Consider the following 22,752-nt stretch of genomic DNA (forward strand, 5'->3'; position numbering starts at 1 on the left):
CGCATCCGTCACCGCTCATATTCGGCAAGTGCAGTTGAGGTGTCGGTTCAATTTCCTACGTTATGAGACGTGCGTAGCAGGTACGTATCTCCTCCGTTTAGGCACACAGTCATCTTTGGGCCAATTGGTGATCAAGCACCCAGCGTCTGACACCGTACGTGATGGATTTGTCATTGAGACGACAAGTCCAGACCAATTGGATGTAGTCGACACATTTCCCCATACGATCACATGCTCTACCGTCGGAGTATTGCACAAGCTGGCATTGCACGACTCATAAGGTCCGAAGAATACGAGAATGAGCGCGTAGTGTACACCCATACACTAGCGGTACTTAGGTCCTGGCGTCGTCGGCAAAAAAAAAGTAAAAAAGATTGAGACTGGGCAACAAGTCTTGAGAATTGATACAAACAACAGATGACAGAAACCTCGGTAGGCGCTGGGAAAGTCTCAGAGAGCCTATACGTGCATGAAGCGCATAGTTTCGGTAAGATACGTGATAAACATTGTTCCGGTACGCTCAGCTGTCGGCTACCTATGTGGATCCGTACATTACAGTGCTTGGCATGCCGTTCAACATACACTAGTAGGTCGCACTAGAGGTGTTCTACAGTACTTGCCGGCAAGCACCTCGCGCTGACCACAACCGTTTTCCCCAAGGGAATTCCCCCTGATGGGATTGCTCGCTCTTCTTTCTCTACTTCACCCATCGTGAAAGGCAGCTCGGAAAGCCCTGGCCATGGATTCGCCCTCAATACATAGCGTCACTACGACGCGACGATGATCTATTCTATCTTGCTTTTCCGGATTTCCATCAATGAGGCCAAGGCATATCCGGTGCTCATTTCCCCAATCTGGCGGAAGGCTTCAGTTCGCTCGAACACTTGGGGCACACGAGCACAAACATATCCTCGCGCTAGACCCTCTCGACGAGGCACCTGAAGGTACCCTGATACGCCGAGCACCCTAACCGAGACCCCACCCCCTTCCCCCACCCAATTTGCCGTCACCACAGTCATCGGCACTCTCGATTCGATCCTCGTCTTGCATCCACTCACCTTTGATGGTGTGTGTGGAGACCTGTGCTCCGTGACGAGATACTCGGCGTCCGTATTCCGCATTCTCGGTACTCCTCCGCGCTGTTGCATGTACAATGCAGTCGCGAGGTACCTAACGGCCGTTCTACACTACTTCAAAATCAGGAAGAGATGCGAGCATGTGGCAGAAGCGCAACTTTCCTCTTCTCTCCGTCTCTCGCAAGACGCTACACGGACAGGACCGCTTGGGTGGGCTGGGAGTTGTCATTTTTCTCTTGCCTCAGGAAGCGGATAAGCAAGGTGATAGATCGCCTCAGGGTGCGGAATAGTCCCATCACTGCGTCCACCGGTACTCGCTACACTCGGTGCCGGGTAACGCTGACATCTTTTCCGGCCTATTTGGACAGGTCCCCAGAAATGAAATGGCGACACAGTACACTAGTGCCCCCAAGATGCTCTACGAGGTACTCGACTCGGCGGAAATACCAGGGCTCCGTGTGCCGTTCCATGAGCTGTTGGTCTTGAACATCGAGTGTACGGAGGCGCCTCGTGGAGCATCCCAATGTCTTCCGCCGCCGATATACAGACTGCTTTCTGCTACGGTACCTATGGTAGATGTCTTCTTGCATGGCAGACGGATATCTGCTACACTAGATCCCGCAACAGTTCCATGTCCTTGACGGCTTGACCCCAACCCAGCCAGTCCAGCCGACTCAGGTAGACCAGGCAAGGACCCAGAGCCCAGCTAGCCTTCCCGCCATCCTTGCTGCAATATCCCTTGTTTCCCCTCCAAGAGCTTACTGCCTCAGGGGTTTGAACTTGTTGATGGGGCGGTTCTCAGTGGACAACTCCCCAGACAATTCTTGAATGGCGGTTTGAAGGTAACGGTACCCGAGAGCCTGGTCAAGAAAGCTCTACCCCATGGAAATACCCTGATAGGAACCAACCCCCAGTAGCAAGACAAGAGGGAAAGAAGGCAGAGACCAACTTGACACCATACGCCATTTGCATGTGAATAGGAGCACTGAGTGGCATATTGTCAGCTCTTCTCTTCTTGGACATATATCACTCAAGAGGAGGAGAAATTCTTTCAGCCACATTCTCGAAGGATGTAGTGCTGTGTTTCGCAGCAACACTCGAGGTTCACCGCATCGCGTATTGACCATCCGTACAATTTCACAGCGTAGTATTGAGTCGTCAGCACATGCATAAGAGGAAACGGCTTTGCATTGGTCGTCCAATCAGGCGATTTGCCCGAGAAACTTGGGAACGTCGCGACTTTCGCAGTCGAGCGAGGTGTGTGGTAGGCTCTCAACACCCACGGTCTAGGGACAAAATGAGGCCATTATGTTATCACGTAGCCATCCGATCCGAAGTGGTTGCCAGTCAGGCGACGGTTTGGCCCCCTTTTGGCTGCATTCCGCACAGGATAGATCAATCACGGGTGGGTACGAGAACACTTTTCCGCCTACGCACTCCATCGCCGAGAAATCGAAACCCATTGAGGTGCTTTGACCTCATCTCCGGAAGGCTCCTCCATGTCTGGTTACGTATCGATACTTCATCACGAGCGAACGAGCAGTTCGGATAAGCAAACCCTTCAAGGCAGATCAAAGCAGTCAGTATCTTGGACGAGATATCGATCTGGTGGAGGCTCTCGGTTGCTAGGCACATGAAGTGTAACTGAATTTGCCATCCTGAATGGCTCGTTCTTAGCCCACGTATCCCACCACTCCTACAGTACCACCGCTAGGTGATGATCCTTTTCGAAAAAAATATGTTCACTCGAGTAGGTAGTTGGCAATATACAGTACCTACCTTACTATGGTTGTGTTTCAGCTGCTTATTGATACCACAGAGGCGTAAACTGCCTAGTCGAAATGTTATGCAGTTGAACTAAGGGTATCTCGGATGTTCCGGCGGTATACTACCAGAATTGGCGGCCATCAGTGAGTTTTGCACATACCAAAGCCCTACTATGTACATGTCAACACCCTAGTAGCGCGTTTCCTCTTCGAGATGGGACTCGGGACATCGTCCGGTCTAATGATGGTCTTTCCCACATCTGTCCCTCACTCCGGACTGGCAACCGATATAGTAAGGTGTCCGATGACAAGCAAAACCGACCTGGCCGGAGAAACGGCCAGCGTTCTGCCACAGGCGCCGCTCTCGATATGCCAAACGTTTCATGGCGTCTTGGAGGTAACAATAGTTTATGTTGTTCGACAAAATATGAGCCTTTGTAGCCCTCCGATCGCCCACTCGTATCATTGAATTTTCCTCCTGACCGGATGTCTCCATCTTCGACAATCGGCGATAACACGGAGGCGACCGTCGAAATTCATGCTAGTGGCCAAGAAGACCACGGAACCGCGCGACTACATAGTAGACGACGCTTCTGTTGAACGACCCAAAAACAACATGACATTCGTTTCACACAGTTTTGGCCGAAGTTACCTCTCTCCGAGACCAGTGATTCTGCAACAATAGCTTGGTTTGAGTTTGGTCTGCTTTTGACCGACAGTTTGAACGGCGCGGTTGGCTAGGCGGTCGGTTTCGCTGATGACACCTTTTCCTCCGTTGTAATCGACTTTCGTAAGTTCGTCGGCGATTGGACCTCGAACAGGAGTTCACCGAACAAGCTGCCGTGTAGAGCACTACAACATCGTTACGTACACTATGCTCAATCTCAATCCAACGGGCAGGAAGCAGATTAAAAATTTCGAAACAAGAGAAAACTGGTAGTAAGTGGGATGAAGAAGTCACAAAGAACTTGTCTAATTCTTGAATATCTTCAATCTCTTTCTTGGACTGTGGTTCAAATAAACAGAACAAGCACCCTTGTCTTTCCAGGCCATCTCCCCCAACCTGGCGGGCGGATAGGGAGACAAGGACAAGGAAGTTTTTTATGTCGCCCTGGCAGCCCTGGGGCCGCCACTGCTGTGATGGTGGTGGTGATCGTGTTGGTGGTGCATCATCTCTTCAGGGGATTATGGAGGTGGGTGGCCTGGAGAGCCTGGGTGGGTGGATGGATGGGATGCATGGTGGTGCCAGGAGGCAGGCACGATGCTACCTAAACGTTCGCTGGCCAAGTCCCCCCTCCCTGCCTGCCTGCCTGCTCCGAAGCGTTCCTTCCCCCTACGTCCACGTACCGCCGGGCTTAGGTATCCTGAGCCACGGTAGGTGGGTGGCTGGATGATTTGGAGGATAAGAGAGAGAAACGAAAGTGTGGTGTGAATGGCTGCTGGCTTTCAAATCGACGTACCTACGTATCTTCCTCCCACAGTCTCCCACTCTCTGTATGGGCAACGTGACAAATGAACTGCCTCCCTCGATACTCTCGAAAGAAAAGCACATCAACGACCGGCATCCGCACGTATCATCAACACACCACAGTGTGACCCAAGACACATCTTTGCTCGTGAGACACACTCCCACAAACCTCATGTCGTGAAGCCCCAGAAGGAACATGGGTTTGTGGATTCCACGCGCGTCATCCATCCCATGTTCTTTCTGTAAAAGCACTCTTGCGCAGGCGGGATGAACATAGGGGTGAATTAGTAGAAGACGCAGAAAATAAGGACACAAAGAACCAATTGCTAGTATCTAGGACACACGACTCGGACAGGTGGCTGTTTAGAGAGGCTAAATTTACCACCTGGCAAACCACTTAAGTTCACCGCCAATGAATGCCAATATATGTGTAGCGGCATTAGGGCGAATATGTGCAATTTCTGTATCGTAGTGTGGTTCTACTTCGTTCGGCATACTTTGACGATGACGGTGGTCAATCTTCATCATGCCTTTCCCCATTATGTCATTTTAGATATACAACTACCCAGAGTTACCTTACATTGGGGAAACGGGCGGATGGGAAAGGTTCATCATGAACGACTGGCCACTCCGTCCAGTTTGTATTTGTACCCTCAGGCTCGTCTTTTCTGTTGTGAGAGCGGAAGGCCTCCGTTAATTGTATAGTGTCTGTCATCTCTGACAAGTCCATCGGGAGTAAAATTCGCGTGGCTTGTTGGTCAGTTCTACAAGAAAATCGACAGGTGACATTGAGTGCCCGAGGCTGCAAGGGAATATTGGACGCATGGGCAAAGAGATGATAAAGAGCTTCACAATCCAAGGCCAATGTCTTGTACTTTATTCCATTCTACCTTATTCCAGTGTTTATTATTATTCTTTCCTTCTTTCTTGAGAGAACGTTCTTCAAGTTGGCTCTGGCGCCTCTTATTGACATGCTCATCTATTGAGTGTTGACATTTCCACTGTTCCTTATGGGAAGAGGTAGGTAACGGCATCTCGCCGTAGTTATCAAAGCAAGCGTTCGTCGGTGTGCCCATCAAAGACAAACAGACATCCTGACACCAGGCACACTCACTGATACATAAATTACTACATTACATACGGGCGTATGCTGTAGTTGTCTCTGATGCTGAATTGGTACACCTGCTCCTACGCCAAGGTCGAAAGGCAATGCGCAATAAACCCACAGCTTCGAATCATGTACCCAAAGCGTACGAAGCAATGATGAGGCAACAGCTAGAAGATACGCATTTGGAATCGGTAACTGATGGAACAAGATTAGGCAGGGATGCGCAGTATTCTCGACAAAGTAGGCAAACAGTTACAGGTAGATGAATTTCATTCCCATCTAACATCAGCGACTGAAAGCGGTCAGATCATTTCTGTACCGTTGGGAATTGACTTCCCTTGGCCGGTTTAGATCGACAGAGAGAGAAGATAGAAGTAAAAGAAATAGAACATATCTGAATCAATGCCGTTGTGATGAGAGGAAGTTCCCTTCAGGAAGTATCGATATGGGTAGTACCCTTAGCCTAGGGATAGTACAAACGTGGCCAAAATATTAACACAAAGAGAAACCTTCGGGCAGTGGTGTAAGCGAAAGAGCCGAACATTCAGTTCCCAGTTACATAGAGGTACGTACCATACACTCTCCTCAAAAGACAAGACGTGCGTGATACTGCACCAAACCACGCTCCTTGAATCGCATCAGTGGTCTCGTGATTCCAATCAAAGAATGTCAGCCTTATCCTTTCTCTCTCTCTCACACTCTCTGTAGAGGTATATATATATGGTGATATATTGCCTCCTACGCGTGAATACTTGCGTTAGGTACGCAACTTCACGGGCCAAGCAGGTCACGAGGTAAGTTTGACCCAGGTAGTCTTCCTACCTACCTACGTTCCTTCCTTCCAAGTCTACCTAGCTAAGCAAGAGCTAGGAACCGCAGCTCGCCGAAGCGCATCACGCCGAAAAAACATTTTCTCATCGGGAAGCCGACGGCGGAAACATGCATGATGCTAATATAGATAAATGGCGGGGGAAGGGTTGGCGACAGTACAAATGTAGCAAACATTGCTCACTCACAGAGGCCATCTGGCTACATACTACCCGCCCTTTTGTTTCTCCATTGATGGCCACCAGGCCAAAGGGTGGTTGGGGTTGGGATTGATGTCGTCTGGAGATGAGACGGTCACATGCTGTTGTTAGGTATGACATACCGTTGGCACAAAATTTCGAGATGTCGCCATAGACCATAGAGAATAAAAACTTATGACAACTCAAGTAATTGAAAGAACAATAATACAAGGGTGTAAGGATACAAGGAACACAGGTAGACTACAGAAAGAACTCCCAGGATCCCATGACCGTATTGAAAGAAGGCGCAGGCAGAGACAAAAGCAGAAACAAAAACAACGGCCGGCGTGCCCTCAAGATCTGGTCGACTTAATCTCACCGCGATAATCCACCGTTCACCTCGACACACTATCCATGCCGCGTCGAGGTACATGTAGGCGAGCGTCTATCCGTCACCTTGTCTCAGTCAATGTAGGTCGCAGACAGACGTACGTAGAGCCCACAAGGAACGAGCCTGATGGAGAAGTGTAAGCGCTTCAATGTGACTAATCTTTGCACAGAGGAGACACATTGGATGTGCCTTAGAGGTGATCATGAAGTGTACGACCTACTACCTACCCTGGATCTCTAATATGGGACAGGCATTGTCTAGTATAAGTGAGTAAGTGTAAGCATGGGAGAAAGGGACCGCGTTGATAGTATAGAGTAAGTAACATCACAGTAGGGAGGGAGTAAGTGCACACCGTGACTGAGTGTTGATTAATGTGGTGATAGAAAGGAACATTAAGTAGTGAACGTTGATTGAGGACTACCAGTTTCATTTTTCTAGCATCCGCTGCGAAAATAGGAGACAGATGGGAGTCAACGGTGTTGTCGCGCAGACAAAGATAGGTACGTTTGAAGGGCTTGATTCACCTCCTTGGCCATGTTCCTTATCACATGACCACATATCCATCTTACCAAACGGAATGTTGTCATTGCCTACCTCAACCTGGAAAGCATACCTCCACAAAGACAAGCAATGATCAGCTGGCGGTCAGTCGAGTTGTCTGAAAGCTCGTCTTGCCATGGCTTATTAACAGGAACTCGAAATAACCAAGCAGGGATGGCATACAAGACTGCCCATCATGACCTATAAGTCCACCAAGACCAAGGAAGATTGAAGGCAGAGCATAAAATGCTTGATACATCAGCGACGTCGGTGGCTTACCTTGTTGAACTAGGTGATATATCTGATCGGCATGGTCTTGGGTCGTGAGCGAACCGGGTGTGAAGTCATTGTTCACGCTCCTGTTGGTCCTTGTGTTGGTCCTTGTGTTGGTCCTTTTAGCCGCCACGTCAGGGAATTGGTAATCTTGAGATGGTCTAGTACATAACTTCGAAAGGGAATGGATGACGGCACTTGAGAGTTGTGAAGGTCCTGATGGTTCATGATTCGAGTAAAGTCCATGTGCACTCAGCTTGAAAGGCAAAGCACAGCATGTTTTGGACATTTAAACAGGAGAGTTACTTGGGTGGGTAAGAGAAGAGCTTGTTACAAAAATTGAAATGATGATAACTTGTTGAAGAACAGTAGGTGGTTACGATATTTCGCAGTGATAAGTGTGCTTGAGGACGTCATGATTGAGAAAGAATGAGAAGTTAATATCGCTTCACGGTGAAAATTGCCCAAATTTGTCGAACACTAATATGTAATTGGCAAAGCAATCTCCAGCCGAGTCATGAACATATTCGGGTAGATCGATTGTATGGTTATAATAAGGAGAGGTACTTTGTCCATTTAAACCCGATTATCTCAAATCCATGCTGGGGTGTGCTTATACCTTAGCTGGAGATAATACTAACTGTCCCTGCTGGAAAGACCCCGCAGAAGAAAAAAAAAAGACCAAGGAAAGATCCGAAAAGAGAAGTGAAGAGACAAGTGAAAGGAATACTGAAGAGAGAATTGAAGAGGGGACTGACGAGATTAGGGCAGGGTCGGTCCTCGGTTAGCTACCAAAAAGATGAAGGCGAGTAATGTAAACCAGCAGCTATAGGCATGTATCGATTCTTCGGGATGCCCCAGAGCACTGGCTAGGCGTCTTTGGTTCTCAGAGGAACTATTATCAAGACTGACGTCCTGGATACCAGTAAACATAGGTACTAGAACAAGTGCGCCAAGAAGTCGAGGTATGACTATGTAGTGATGCTGGCAATCCGACTTGGAGTACTGTGGAGGGATGTCATGATATCTATCTCCTTCATGACGCGCATACCGTTCTAGATATCACCTCGAAAGCTCTCAAGAGGTCTTGGCTTCTTGGTAAATAACAAAGGAAGAGATGAAGGAAAGCTGAAGCAAAGTTTCTTCGAACTGAACCAGTAGTATAAAAAGCCAAAGCCTTTTAAAACGCATAGCCATGCCACATCCGTTGTGCCTGTTCAAAGAATGAACCAAATTGACTGGGTATCCTGACGTTGCTCAACACGAAGTGAGATGCTCTTGTCCATTTGCCTCTGATTCCAACTAGGAGAAGCCAATTACAGCTCATCAAAGGCTCTGAGCTTATCGGCCGAGTCCGGAGACATCCACGCTGGTGAGGCTTCCCCATTAAGCGCTTCTGTTACCGCCGTTTCTGAACTTCCAGGCATATTCATTTCTTTTTCGCCGTCTCTTTTCCCTAGTTGTTGTTGTTGTTGTTGTTGTTGTTGTTGTTGTTGTTGTTGTTGTTGTTGTTGCTGTTGTTGTTGTTGTTGCCCACCAGTATCCTTCAGCCTCAGCCCCTGCCCAAGCAGCTCTCCAGCACCGCCCAGAGTCGCAATCTTAAGTGTGTTTAGAGAATCATTCGCGAGCTTGTTAGCCGCCATCACCGCCCCTTCCACCGTAGCCACTGTAGCCGCAGAACTCTCCGGCGCAAACTGCGACCCAACAAAGATCAACAGCACGAGGAAGATGACGGCTGAAGTCAGCACCCAGAATGCCTTGAGCCGTCTGCGTGTGCGCTCCTGCCACTCACGGTCAGCGCGCTCCCAGCTCTCGATCCGCTCGCGTACCAGGTCCACCCGCTCGCTTAGAGACTTGATACGGTCACGGCCAGCGTATACGCGGTCCTGCAGTTGTTCGATGCGCTTCTGGTGGTCCTCGAACTGACCAAAGGCGTCGAGCTGGGAGCTGACGTCGGTGACGAGCTCGTTGGCTTCCGTGGTGAAATGTGAGGTCATGTCTTGGGAGGCGACGGCTACCTCCTTGAGCGCGACGATGGTGCTCTGGAGGACGCAGAGCTTCTCGAGAACGGAGTAGTATGTGTCGTCGAGCTGGCGGGTCGTATTGTTTGAGAATTGTTCGAGATCCTCGAGAGACTTTTTCAGGCCCCTGCACAAGTTGGATTCATCGTCAGTTTGCAAACCCATGCAAGGAATGTCGAGAGGTTGAGGGGCCAAGCAGAGGGACTGGGGGTGTCTTCAACAAACCTTTCCCGCGCGATAGCCCTTTGGCGCTCCTTTGCGATTTCATCTTGACTTAGCAAGACCCTACCTCCTGATATATTACTCGCAAGTGCCGCGGTGGCTACCGAAGGGACGCTGTCATCGGCGGATGGGCTCGCATTGAGAATGCTGGCTCTTCTGCTCGCATTGGGAGTCAGGTTGTTCGGCGTCGACATGCCGAAGCCTTCAAAAGAGAAGCGGCCTCGACCGGTGGACTGCAAAGTCGGATTCGCACTCTGTACGTCGATGTTTAATCCATCGCGCTCCTTCCCTCTTTCGCGCTCCCTTTCTCGGCCCCTGGACTTGTCCTTGTCCTTGTGCTTTTCTTTGTCTTTCTCTTTCTCCTTCCCGAAGCGGTCGCGGTTTGATCGATGACGATGCAGATGGAGCGAAGACGGCAATTCGGTGATGGAGCGGGTGATTTGGTGTCGCTGACGATGTGGAGAGTGGGATCCTCCTTTGAGCCCTTCGACTCCATTCGGGGCGTTCGGAGACATGACGGCACTCGAGTGGCCTTCCTTTTCTTTATCGCGCTTTATCTGGTGATTCCGAGACATACCAAAGTGTAATGATGCGTAATAACGCCAGATTAGAGTACCTCTACGGGTAGGCAAAAAGTGGAGGTGTAAGCCAGGATGCAAGGTCGACTGGGCCACTGACGTTGCGACGACACACAGAGGTGCATCGCGGCGGGGACGCGGCGCAGGGGACCAATGGCACTCACTGCCCGGTGACGGGAAGCCGGCTGCCTTAACGATCCTTTGGCGGAACCTATCCAGCCTGTGCAGGGGTTGCTTCACTGGACATGTGAACTGAAGCAAAATGACCACAACCACAGTTTGTCACGAGAAGAGAATCACATGGAGGATGGTTTTCAAGTGGCTGCAGAGCCATCAAGAATGGTGATGGTAAACTTTTTGTTATGTTCCGTGTAAGAATTGCTTGGGGTATCAGAATATTGCTGTGGTCCCTTATCACCCGCAGTACCTAGTCGTTGATGTACGCCTTTCTTTTTGGCGTCGTCTTTCCGGGTTGTTTCTCATCCATCCGCCCTGTCCGCTGAGCTCTTCCTGACAAACCACGGCCTTCCGTGGCTGCTGCGAACTTCCAACTCCAATTATGCCATGCCATTATAAACACTCATCCAAAATAAAGTAACGCCGCTACCATCATATTCGCCGAGGAAGACGTCGCGCTGCGAAGGGGGTTTGGCTTTCGTCTTTCGGGCGTTGGTAGAACGGCGAAGCCGGTGATTCGGTTCGGTACCCATCGTTGGACGGAAAGGAGTGAGACGTGGTGTTCCGCATGTCCTGAGTGCCGTTCACAGCCTCCTCGTTCAAGAGTTGATAAGCTTGTTGCGCTTCTCCTTGCGCTTGAGTCTCTCCACCCTCTTCTTGTGCATCTTCTCGGCCATCTTCTCGTACCGTTCCTTCTCCTCCTTCTTCGCCCGCTTCTCCTTGAGGGCTTCGATGCGTCTCTGTGTGGAAATGATGGATCAGCCCCTGGCATCTTGTCTCCCGGATTCGTATTTGCACCAACCTTGCGCTCAGCCTCCTTCTCGTCCTTAAGCTCCTTCTCCTTAGCCTTGACGGCCGCAAGCAACTGCCTCTCCTTTGCGCGTTTCTCGAACGAGGTCAACCCGGAGCCGGGACGGAAGGCCTTTTTGGGGGCGTGCCATTGCTTTCCTGTAGGATAATGGCAATTAGTACTTTATTCGACCTAGGATGGTAGAACGTAACGGACAAAGACTTGCCATTGACTCTCATGCCAAGGGGCTTGAAAACCGCCTTGATCTCCACCTGAGACGTTGTCTGTGTTGTTGTGGTAGTAGAGGACATTGTTGCGAATCGTTAAAGTCGACCAGCAATCCGTGCATTGGCTGGGTTAGTTTGATGCAGAGCGTTGTGACGGCGATGCCAGATGCAGAACTACCAAAGGCGGTCAGTGAATGCGGTCGCACCCGAGCAGAAAAATTTGGACGGCAGAATTAGTTATCAGGCCTGTCGTTGCAACGTTATCGCTGAGCGGGTCGTAGTATGGAGAACAGGCGTTAAAACTGCGGGGCGGACCCTCGTCACCCTTGCTTCCGGCATCGATGTGCCTGGTCTCATGTTGATGGTGACTGACGTTTGATCCCAGGGTCTGCCCCGCAGTGATAAGATAAAGTGACTCAGTCGACTGTTTGACGCTGTGGGAGACACTAATAAAAAGCCTCGAGTTGCCGCCCGATATCGCCTTTGTCTCTCTTACAAGATCAAGTTCAGGAACTGTAACTGTCGAGAGAAGCCATCCTCCGCAAGCACCAATCCGCCAAAATGTCCGAGTCCAAGGGCCGCGTCTGTCTGTAAGTAACACCCAGAGGAGTGTTTAACGTCTGGTGATTCCACTTGTGGCACAGGCTATCCTGGAGCTTTGACGTCTGACTGACAGTCCCTCCCGTTCATAGCGCCTATTCCGGAGGTACGATCCTGGAGCTATAGAATACAAGAGATCCGCCTGCCACGAATGCAATTGCTTACCAATTGATCACCGTATACAGGTCTTGATACTTCCGTGAGTCCTCCTGAAGCTTCCCTTTGATCTCATAGAGCGCATTGACTGACATCTGTGACTGCAGACCATCCTCTGCTGGTTGATTGAGCAGGTAGAGAAAACCAACCAACCCCGGCGCTCCCCTCCCGAGCTGTAATATTAACCCGAGTGACTCGACAGGGCTACACCGTCGTCTGCTTCCTCGCCAATGTCGGCCAGGAGGAAAACTGGGATGAGGTCCGCGCCAAGGCCAAGAAGCTTGGTGCTGAGGAGATGGTGATCCTCGACCTCCAGCAGGAGTTCGTTGACCAGATCGTCTTCCGTGCCATCCAGTGCAATGCCATCTATGAGGACCGCTACCTCCTCGGCACCTCCCTCGCCCGCCCCATCATTGCCCGTGCCCAGGTCCGCGTTGCCGAGCAATACAACTGCGAGTTCGTCTCCCACGGCTGCACTGGCAAGGGCAACGACCAGGTCCGCTTCGAGCTTGCCTTCAAGTATGCTGATTCCCTCCTCTTTAGCCTCATCCGAAGCACAAACACTAACGTGACACAAGGGCCTGCAACCCCGAGATCAAGGTCATTGCTCCCTGGAGACTTCCCGAGTTCTGTGCTCGCTTCCAGGGTCGTCAGGATCTCCTAAAGTACGCCGCCGACAAGAACATCCCCGTCTCCTCGACCCCCAAGGCCCCTTGGTCCATGGATGACAACCTTGTCCACTGCAGCTACGAGGCTGGCATTCTTGAGGATCCCAACCACACCCCCCCAAGGAGCTCTGGACCCGCACTGTTGACCCCCAGGACGCCCCCAACACTCCCCAGGAGTTCACCATCGTCTTTGAGAAGGGTATCCCCGTTAAGGTCATTGTCGATGGCAAGGAGACCACTGGCTCTGTTGAGCTCTTCAAGCTCCTCAACAAGATTGGTCACGACCACGGTGTTGGCCGTGTCGATATCGTTGAGAACCGCTTCATCGGTCTCAAGTCCCGTGGCTGCTACGATACTCCCGGTCTCACCATTGCTCGCCTTGCCCATCTTGACCTTGGTTCGTGTTCCTCGTGTCTGACCTGGTCTGGGTGAATTGACTGCTAATATGGGTTCTACAGAGGGTCTTGTTATGGACTCTAGGGTCCGTGAGCTCCGTGATCAGTTCGTCACCATCTCCTGGTCTCGTCAGCTATACAACGGCATGTACTTCAGCCCTGAGCGCGAGTTGTAAGTCGTTTCCCACCCCAAACTGAAAACAGATGAGCAATCACCAACCGTCATCCCCCTACAGCGTCGAAAACTCCATCATCTTCTCCCAGCAAAACGTTACTGGTGAGGTCCGCATGATGGCCTACAAGGGTAACGCCTACGTCCTCGGCCGCAAGTCCGATGCCAGCAACCTCTACTCCGAGGCCGATGCCTCCATGGACTCCCTCGAGGGCTTCTCCCCCATGGACACCACTGGTTTCATTGAGATCAACGCCATCCGCCTCAAGAAGTACGGTCTTCAGAAGATCAAGGACGGCAAGCCCCTCACCCAGTCTTGAATGTCGACAGGCAAGTCGGATACAAAGATCATAATCGGTGAAAAGGGACGACTGGAGGTTTCTTTGCGCACGTCGCCCCGGGCAGATGGCCAGCCTCACTCGACACATAAAGCTAGCCATGTCCAATCCGCTTCTTGCATATGAAGCAATGATAGAAGGAATAGGCGCTTGAGAGTGGAGGATTGCCTTGGGGCATAAAAATATATGGTACATATAGACAGACGGCTCAAAATGAAAACACCTCATCCCTGCTGCATTGCTTCACCGAATTCAAGACGCTTCCTTACCTGGTAATAGTTAGATAAACCCTATCAAGCGTAGTGTCCGCGTAATGTCCAATATTAAACTCCGTTGCTTGCGACACACGAGGGAGAACGATGTCCACAACATGGCGAAGGATCTAATCTGACCTTGAAAGCTGTACAGTTTCCAGAGAATGGGCGATACTTTCACCCGACGATAGTCTTACCCGAGCAATGAGGCCTCCTCCATATCATCCGCACCCTCCCGTGTAGTGTAAGCGAAGCACTGAAGATCGATCGGAGCATCGATGATAATAAAGTCTCTCCGCTTTTTGGCCCTATTCCATTTTAAGACTTTTCTTGTTGTGCCAAGGGCAAGTCAACCGCCATGCCCACATCTCATCTCCGCGCCCTGCCCTGCGAAGAAGGGCGTTTAAGTTTCGGCGGACAGGGCTGAAATAGGCAAAGAGAGGAGCAAGGATCAAGCGAGTGGACCCAACATCCCAACAACCAAACAGAAAACCGAATGAATCTTGAATGAACCAACCAGTATCTCATCTTCCCTAGTGATTGGGAGATTGAGCAAGATTGGGAATGTCGTCATTGTCAGCCTTGAGATTTGGAGCATCCGATAGGAGGAAGAGAGATGGCCTAACTACATACTGTGAGAACGTGGGAGGGAGCTGAATGACCGTAAAATCCGGGGAAATGTTTCATGGTTTCAGATCAGAACAAAGAGATGGCAAGGATCAAAAGTCCCGTTTTGCCCTGGATGGAAGCGTTCGAATTGGGGTTTAGCCGGAGCGGGATGAGGATCACCTTTCCTGGGTGTGTCTTTTATGCACATTTTATGAAAGCCAAACAAGTCCTGACACCAGCTATACCCAGGGTCTATGTAAGGAGTTTTGCACAGCCGCAATCAACATGCTCGCTCCGAGGACGTCTTTTACGCTTGATGAAACGACGTCGATTATTTCGTGTTTGCACTGTTCAGGGGCCGGCCGGCTTGGCCGGCTTTTCATCGTTGTTGGAGTTGCAGTGGTTGACGATTATCTGCCAGATACAGATTCGACATCTTCTACTTGCACAATACTACTCGTCAGGACTAGAATCGTCCCTTGCGCATGGGCTCAGAGATATATTCTTAGTCTCGAAGAAACACATGGAAGTACCCATCCTCCCACCTCCCTCGATTTGAGAAGAGGTTGAAATTTTTTTTATTTTTTTTCTTATAATGAGCCGCTATATCATACTGGGAAGTTGGTTTGCGTCCTCTTCTTCCCTGGCCTCCTCACTATCGCACCAATTTCCGCGTATAAAACAGGACAAACGACGGATGCCCCCGAGGCCCCCACTTTTGTTGTTTTGATTCCTTTTGCAACCTTGATCAGGGCTACTCCTTGTCCTGGAGAGAGGCACGGCATACATTAGTTTCGATCGACGAATCCTCGAAAACGAGAAGACGCAGCTCTCACTGTTCACAAACCTCGTATGGATACGCACGATTGGGCCATGTGCATTTAGTAGCGTAGAGATGCCACCAATGTGCAAATTATTATTATTATTATTATTATTATTATTATTATTATTATTATTTTTATGTTTTTTTTTTGGTTACGACCACCACTGCCGAAGCAAAACCAAGCGACGATGCGTGGGATGCGAGATTCGGGTATCAGTGCGGGATCGCGTAGAGTTTCCTTTCATGGAAAGCTAGATGACTTTTATACACGACGTAGGGCTTTGTTTGGTTCGTGTTCGTGTATGTAGTGTACTTAGTGTAGTGACCCAACCTATGGATGAACACCCGCTGTTAAACCTGATGATACGAATATTGAAGGGACATAGTAATATTGAGGGAGGGAAAGCATGGTTGAAGTCTTTTGAAACATAACTTGTGTTATCGCGGGTTGATCTTGTTCGGGACTGCAAACAAGGGGACAAGGATCAGGAAGGGCCTCATTCTTTTCGTTGCTCTCCCTCCTTCCTGCTGCTTAAAAGCCTGTGATGTTCTACGCCTGAAGAGTTAGACCACTACCAGGCGGCATTTGGAGAACCAAACTCCTGACGAACTATCCAGATTGATCAACATCACAGGAACTGCACCACACTGTATTCTGGATTCTACGAGCCCTACTGGCTGTATCCTGCGAGTTGTGAACCAGTCGCTGCCCTCCCTCCCTCCCTCGATACAGTGCTTTCGCCTCCGCGTCTGTCCATCCTCTCTTTTACACTCCTCGGTTCGTTTAAGGCAGCGTCGTAATGCAAGCACATCACAGTTTCTCCCGCATGCCCGTGGGGGGAACACAGGTCTATGATTATGAGCCGGTCGGGCCGTGTTTTGAAACCTGGGATCGGGAGGGACCTAGACTCCTTCTCCCAAGCCAAACTCTTGGTACTTTTCCCGCATCGTCTGCATTCCTTCTAGTGCGCATATCACACGTGTACCAAGGGGTGAAAATGACCCTTGATTTCGTCTCTTTTGCTCAAACTTGCTTGGAACGCCTCAACATGAATGGTCTTTGGCTGGTGAGTAGGACGCAAAAAGCATTTTCTTTCCTTTCTCCCTCTGAAGCCTTTGGAGTGTTGTGGAGACCATCATTCGCCCCTTTCCGGTTCTCAACTTACGTTGTTGATGATGCCTTTGACGAATCGATCAGGCGTCCCGTCTATGCGATTGCAGTGCCAAGGCGATCTGGTTGGTGTCTGACACGAAATCTCTCTCAGCCCGTGCAATTGACTACTTGGGGGTTGGGGGCGGCCGGGTGTGGGGCCATTTTTCAACCCCCTCTCATAAAAGAGGGGGAAAAAATTTTATGGGACAAACGTTTAATCTGGGACAAGCTCCGATCTGTACTATGTACAATCGGCTGTTAACGCCGCGCAAAACCACTTTTTGACATTGCGCAAACCGGCAACGCAACTACATGCAAACTCGCTATTTCTGACCACCTACTTCGTGAAGCTGTGTAAAAGTAAGCAGTCTATATATATCCATAGATTAATAGAAGTTAATATAATTTACGTTAGTAAATTTTAATAAATATTTCAATAAAATAGGAGAGGCGCTTACTAGTTATTACGGTATATATATATATTTCGCTGCCTGCTAATATATTAAATACTTAAAAATATTATATAAGCTATTAATTATTAGAAAGATTATTGTTATTATTGGGGAGTCCTATATATTTATTTCCCGTTATATTAAATCGTTAATTAAAACTAATAAATTAGCTATATCGATACATTCGAAAGGGAGGCCCCGTATATTAATATTGGCCGAAGAGGATACTATTATTTCGTATATAATATTTTATTTTTAAGGAAAATTTCCCGCATTATATTAAATAATAATATCGGCGGTAAATTAATTATATTTATTATAGAACGTTCTAGAAATTTGTAATACAATATAGTTAACGGGCTTTTTTAAAGACTATCTAGAATTGAAGATTACAATTTATTGCGCTATCGATATTAAAAGGAAGTTCTAGGAATTAAACGAGGATTCTATTAATAAGTAGTTTAATAATTATAAATTTATAATTAAGAAGTACAATATTATTAAGGGGGATATTTAGAATTGTAATGAAATAGGTGTAAAATTTGGTTGTATAGCGGGTAGGCGCGTGAGGGTAATTGTATTAAGGGAATTAGCGAAGTAGAAGGTAAGTTAATACGGTATATTGCTTTACTAGTAAAATTGTATAGGGGTAAATATTTATTATTCTTTATATAGCTTAAAATTAATAATATTATTAATAGAGAGTTAATTACCTTGCTTATTAATATAAATATATTTAATAATATTATTCCTATTTATATAATCTTTAAAACTAACCTTATTAAGGATTTTATTACTAATAACCTCAACAACGCTATTTAATTCGCTAAATTACCAATTAGCTTCTCGAATACCGACCTTACTTTCAATTAATTAAAATATTTTAATTAATATTCCTTTTACTTATCTCCAACTTTTATAAAATTAAGGGAGGAGGATAGTTATAAATTGGGGGATGAGGGGTTCTCCTTCTAAGACTAGTTCGGCTGCGACTAATATAGTATTAATTATATTAATAAAAAGTTCAATAATCTAAATAGTAGTATTGGGTTAAGGCGGTTGTATAAATTAATTTATTATCTCTTAATTATTAATAAGTTTAGCGGCTATTATAGTATAGAAGTTAAGGAGTATACTAATACGTTTAATATTATTCTAATAGCCTTACCCTTTTATTTAACTTATATAATATAGCCGCTTAACGTTAGAGTATTCTCGTTTTTTAAATCCTATTACTAGAAGGTATTAAAATAGTTCGTCCAACAAAGAGAGTTTAATTTTATTTATACTACGTTTATTAGAAAGCTTAAAGTTAATTATTAACCCTATTATTATTATTTCCCCTCCGCTAACTTTATTAATATATCCTCGATTTTAGTATAACCGTTTATAATATTAATAATAGATTCTATAATATTAAAATATAACTAATTAACTATACCAAAATACTTTTATAAATCCGAATAAAGTAACTTAAAAAATTTAACCCCGCTTTACCCTTATTATTACCTAAAGAGGACTATTTTCGAGAAGTTATTAAAATTATTACTTATATTAAAAATAAATACTACTATACCTTCAGCTCCCTAATGTATAACCGTTATTATACTACTAAGGTCGTAGTCTATAAGGCCCCGTTGATGTACAATATTGTTTAAGAATATAATTGTTAAGACTGGGAGAAGGCAGTTAATTTCAACCGTAAGATAAGGAGATGGGTATATAAGGTGCTAAGGGAGGGTAAGGTATTGAATCTTTTAAAGGGGGATTTTAATTAGCGAATTATTAAGAAGTAATAACGAAAGTAGTTAATTAAGGAGAAGAGGTAATTAATAGCCGTTAAATTATATAATAAGAAGATTTAAAAGTAGTTTTATAATAAGTAGGTTAAAGACTTAGTTAATAGTAAGGGGAAGGTTATATAGAAAGTTTACCTTAATAATTGGAGGAAGGAGTAATTAAAGGATAGGTATATATTAGTTTATAAGGAGGATATATTTAATAAGAGGGATGAGGAGGATAGGGATAGGTTATTTATACGTAATATTATAGGTATTAATACCGTTGAGAGGGTATTTGAGCGTTGTGACAATAATGTGTCTTGATTGAATATGTGTAAAGTGATGATCTAGAAAAGAATCCAGAGCAGGAAGCTTACGTACAGTCGATTGACTAAGGCACGCAAGCCTTATTTAATCTATAGGACTTATATACGTAGGTGGGCTCCCGTAGGAGCGGTTTATTCAATTGAATAAACCCAACCGACTGGCTGGTCGTCTAGTTAGGTGATCTGATATATAATAATGCTAGTAATACTGTTCCGGTATTAAGTCCCGGCTGTTAAAATAAAATACTATTATCTTTAATAATTTAATTATTATATATTCGTAAATGCCTTTATTTTTTCTATAGTTTTAAATTCCTTTTATAGGTAGGGGCGGGAGTAAGAAATAGTTCTGGTTAAAATTATTTAAAATATACCCCTTTTCTTTTCCTTATTTTACCCTATTATAGGCCGCCTAATTATTCCTAATATTTAACGACTAATTCCTAAGTATTACTTATTTCTCGCTTGGATAACTATTTATTATAATAATGGTTATACCTAATTTATTTTATTAAATATCTCCAACCTCTAGCCTTTTTATTCTCTTTATAATTTAGAATAATATTTATTTTGTATTCGCCTTTATTATCTGAACTATTTTAATTATTTTCTATTAGTCTTAGTAGAGGTTGGGTTCAGTTAAAAAAATTATTACCCTTCGGGGCCTATTTAAAGTATACTATGGAAATAATTAGGTGGATAGCTATTTTAGGGGGTAGGTCGAATTGGTATATTAAGGAGCCGATGTATTTAAATATAATAAATAGTCCGGCTTATTATTAAGAGAATTTTTAAAATAGTCGACTAGGTAAATAGTATCCCTTATATAATTTTAGGAATACTTTATTTCTAATTAAAAAGGATACCTATCGGTAATTCTCATTATATTTCTTCTTCGCTCTTACTATTATAAATACTATAATTAATTATACGTCCTCTTTAAAACCGTTTTATAAAGTAGGGTATTTTTTTATTATATTCGGGGTATTCTTTTTAGTAATTATATTTAACGGGCCGAGTAGTTTAAAATTAAATATTTATTTATAAGGGGATAATTTAATTAGGTTTGAGTAGGAGCTATTTATATTTTATTATAAGTTAGGAAGAATTTCTACCTAATTGGATTTGGAATATATAAAATAATAAAAACGAATAGCGATTTTAATATTCTAATTATAGTACTTTACTATATTATTACTTTAAGGATAGTAAACGGTTATTATTAAAAATTTAATACTTATTACTACCTATATCCCTTTTTATACTCGTAATATAAATTTACGATCCTTATTGGAAATAATAATTTGCGGAAATCCCTAATTGCCTAATATTAAGTCCCTTACTAGTATTTATCCCTAGTCTTCGGCTATATAAATATAATATCCGGGTATTAATCGACATTACTTAAATATATAATATAATACGGGTATTAAAGTATTAAAGAAGTTGTACCCCGGTAAATACTATAATATATTTAATACGGGTACTTTAAGTAGATTAGTAATAAAATCGATTATAATAATTCGTATTAGTAAAGTATATTCGGGATTAATTAACTAATAATTCCCAATAGTAGTTTTATAGTCTATTTGGTTAAATTAATAGACTGGGCAGTATTATACATATTTTTTAATAGTTTACGTCTTTTTAATTATTATATACTCCCTTAGATTATATATTATATAATCCCTACCGAAATAGTATTTCTCGTTGTAAATTGTATTAAGAATAATTATAATTATATTTTTAGGTATATATAGTCGTTTTAATCCATTTATTAAGTTAATATTATATAGCAGCTTGTCTATAATCTCGAATGGGTACCTAGTATAGGAAATAACACTATTAACCTTAATAGTACCTAAGTAGTTCCTAAATTCGGTTATAATCGGCCTAAATTTAGTATCCGATTTATACCCGTCCTCTAAACTACTTTTAACGGTTGGATCTATTTGTACTTCCGACCTTACGAATTAGATTTAATCTAATATTAACACTTCGTCTATCCTTCCATTCCTATTTCTTTTAACTAGTAATTAACTTAGGGTATTAAGTATAAAGTTCAATTTACTTGTAATATAATAAATTTTTAGATTATATTAAGATAGGTAGATAGAGGCGTTAATTAGCTTATAATTACTTTGGTCTATAAATAAGGTATTGAGGATAGTTTATTCGTAGATACCCTTTGTAGCTACGTAGTCGGTAAATATAATAACGGGGAGATTATAGGAGTGAATAAGAGTACGAAGTCTTTTGACCGTCTAGATTAAATATACTACTTTTATTTTGGAGGGGCCGTAGTATATTTTAACTTTGCTAAATGCTTTATTAAGGAATATAATAGGGAGGATTTAATTCGTTGGAATTGTAATTCTCAATTCTTATTTATATTCTTCCTTTAAATAATATAGTATTATACTATATCCTTTCTCTAAGGATTTATTAATTTATAGGAAAATTTATTTAGCGGGATCTAAATAATATAATTTTATATTATTATAAATAGCCTTTTGGACCTCTTTAAAGGCTTAGTTTTCGCTGTTTATAGGTATATAAATAATTTTAGCATAGTAATTAGCTCGTTTAGCTGGATTCCCGGCGATTAATATTCCCGATTTTCGACCTTCGGCTAGAAGAGTGACCTTCTTCTCTTATAGTAATTTAATAAGCTTAGTGTAGTATAGGATAAAGTGCTGGATGAATTCTAATACGCCTATATACTTCTCTAATAATTTTAAAATATTAGGAAATTCTAGGTTCTAAAATACAATTATTCTCTTATTAGTAGTTAATAGTCCTAACGTATTTACTTTAAAACTTAATAATTTTATATTAGGGTAGGTAATAAAAGACTTCTTTAGGGATAATATAATATTTTTTAATACGAATAAGCGAAATATTTATTTAAAATACTCTAGGTATTCTTCGGTTATATTAGAAAAAATAATAATATTATTAATAAAAGTGTAATAAAAGGTTAAGAAGGCTATTAATAATTAATTTATAAATCTTTGAATATATATTGGGGAATTATAATACTCTATTAATGTTATATTAGATTGCTCTAATCCTTAGGGACTAATTAAAGTAAGCTAATTACAGTGCTATAATTAAATACCGAATTAGTAGAAGAAAGCTGTTATATTAATAATAGTAATAAAGCTTTTCCCTTTAAGGGATATAATTATTTCGGATTAAAGGGGTAAAGGGTAATTATTGGGGACTATTACTTTATTAAATACTCGGAGGTTTATTATAATATAACTTTTTTACTACCCTTTAATAGTATATTATACTACAAAGACTAAGTGGGCAAAAAGTATTGTTTAATTAACCTAATCTATTTTATTTTATTTATAGAGGGAGCCGAAGACCTAG

The 22,752-nt window shown here is 44.3% G+C and overlaps 3 protein-coding genes across 3 annotated transcripts; 1 reads left to right on the plus strand and 2 right to left on the minus strand.

Annotated features, from left to right (window-relative positions):
* Positions 1-8,945: 8,945 nt before the first annotated feature.
* On the minus strand, positions 8,946-10,387 carry B0T23DRAFT_320431 (uncharacterized protein; the record flags this gene model as incomplete). Its single annotated transcript, XM_062835170.1, has 2 exons — positions 8,946-9,777; positions 9,876-10,387. The coding sequence occupies 2 exons, from the start codon at positions 10,385-10,387 to the stop codon at positions 8,946-8,948; spliced, it is 1,344 nt and encodes a 447-aa protein (XP_062690526.1).
* An 839-nt stretch (positions 10,388-11,226) lies between these two features.
* Positions 11,227-11,728, minus strand: B0T23DRAFT_430365 (rRNA-processing protein cgr-1; the record flags this gene model as incomplete). The annotated part of the gene is made up of 3 exons (XM_062840242.1): positions 11,227-11,367; positions 11,430-11,570; positions 11,651-11,728. 3 exons carry the CDS (start codon positions 11,726-11,728, stop codon positions 11,227-11,229), a joined length of 360 nt encoding a protein of 119 aa, XP_062690527.1.
* Positions 11,729-12,336: 608 nt separating this feature from the next.
* On the plus strand, positions 12,337-14,209 carry B0T23DRAFT_383971 (argininosuccinate synthase). The gene is made up of 6 exons (XM_062837444.1): positions 12,337-12,443; positions 12,508-12,919; positions 12,979-13,135; positions 13,192-13,465; positions 13,527-13,635; positions 13,700-14,209. The coding sequence occupies exons 2-6, from the start codon at positions 12,696-12,698 to the stop codon at positions 13,953-13,955; spliced, it is 1,020 nt and encodes a 339-aa protein (XP_062690528.1). The 5' UTR covers positions 12,337-12,443; positions 12,508-12,695; the 3' UTR covers positions 13,956-14,209.
* Positions 14,210-22,752: the final 8,543 nt, after the last annotated feature.

This window comes from Neurospora hispaniola (genome assembly GCF_033458365.1).
Source record: "Neurospora hispaniola strain FGSC 10403 chromosome Unknown B0T23scaffold_6, whole genome shotgun sequence".
Lineage (NCBI taxonomy): Eukaryota > Fungi > Ascomycota > Sordariomycetes > Sordariales > Sordariaceae > Neurospora > Neurospora hispaniola.

What these genes read in the sequence shown, in the direction of transcription:
- B0T23DRAFT_383971 (XM_062837444.1), top strand. Translation starts at nt 12,696, where the DNA reads ATGGTGATCCTCGACCTCCAGCAGGAGTTCGTTGACCAGATCGTCTTC. An exon ending in GGTCCATGGATGACAACCTT is followed by an intron (nt 13,136 to 13,191) that starts GTCCACTGCAGC and finishes CACCCCCCCAAG; the next exon opens with GAGCTCTGGACCCGCACTGT. An exon ending in CCTTGCCCATCTTGACCTTG is followed by an intron (nt 13,466 to 13,526) that starts GTTCGTGTTCCT and finishes TGGGTTCTACAG; the next exon opens with AGGGTCTTGTTATGGACTCT.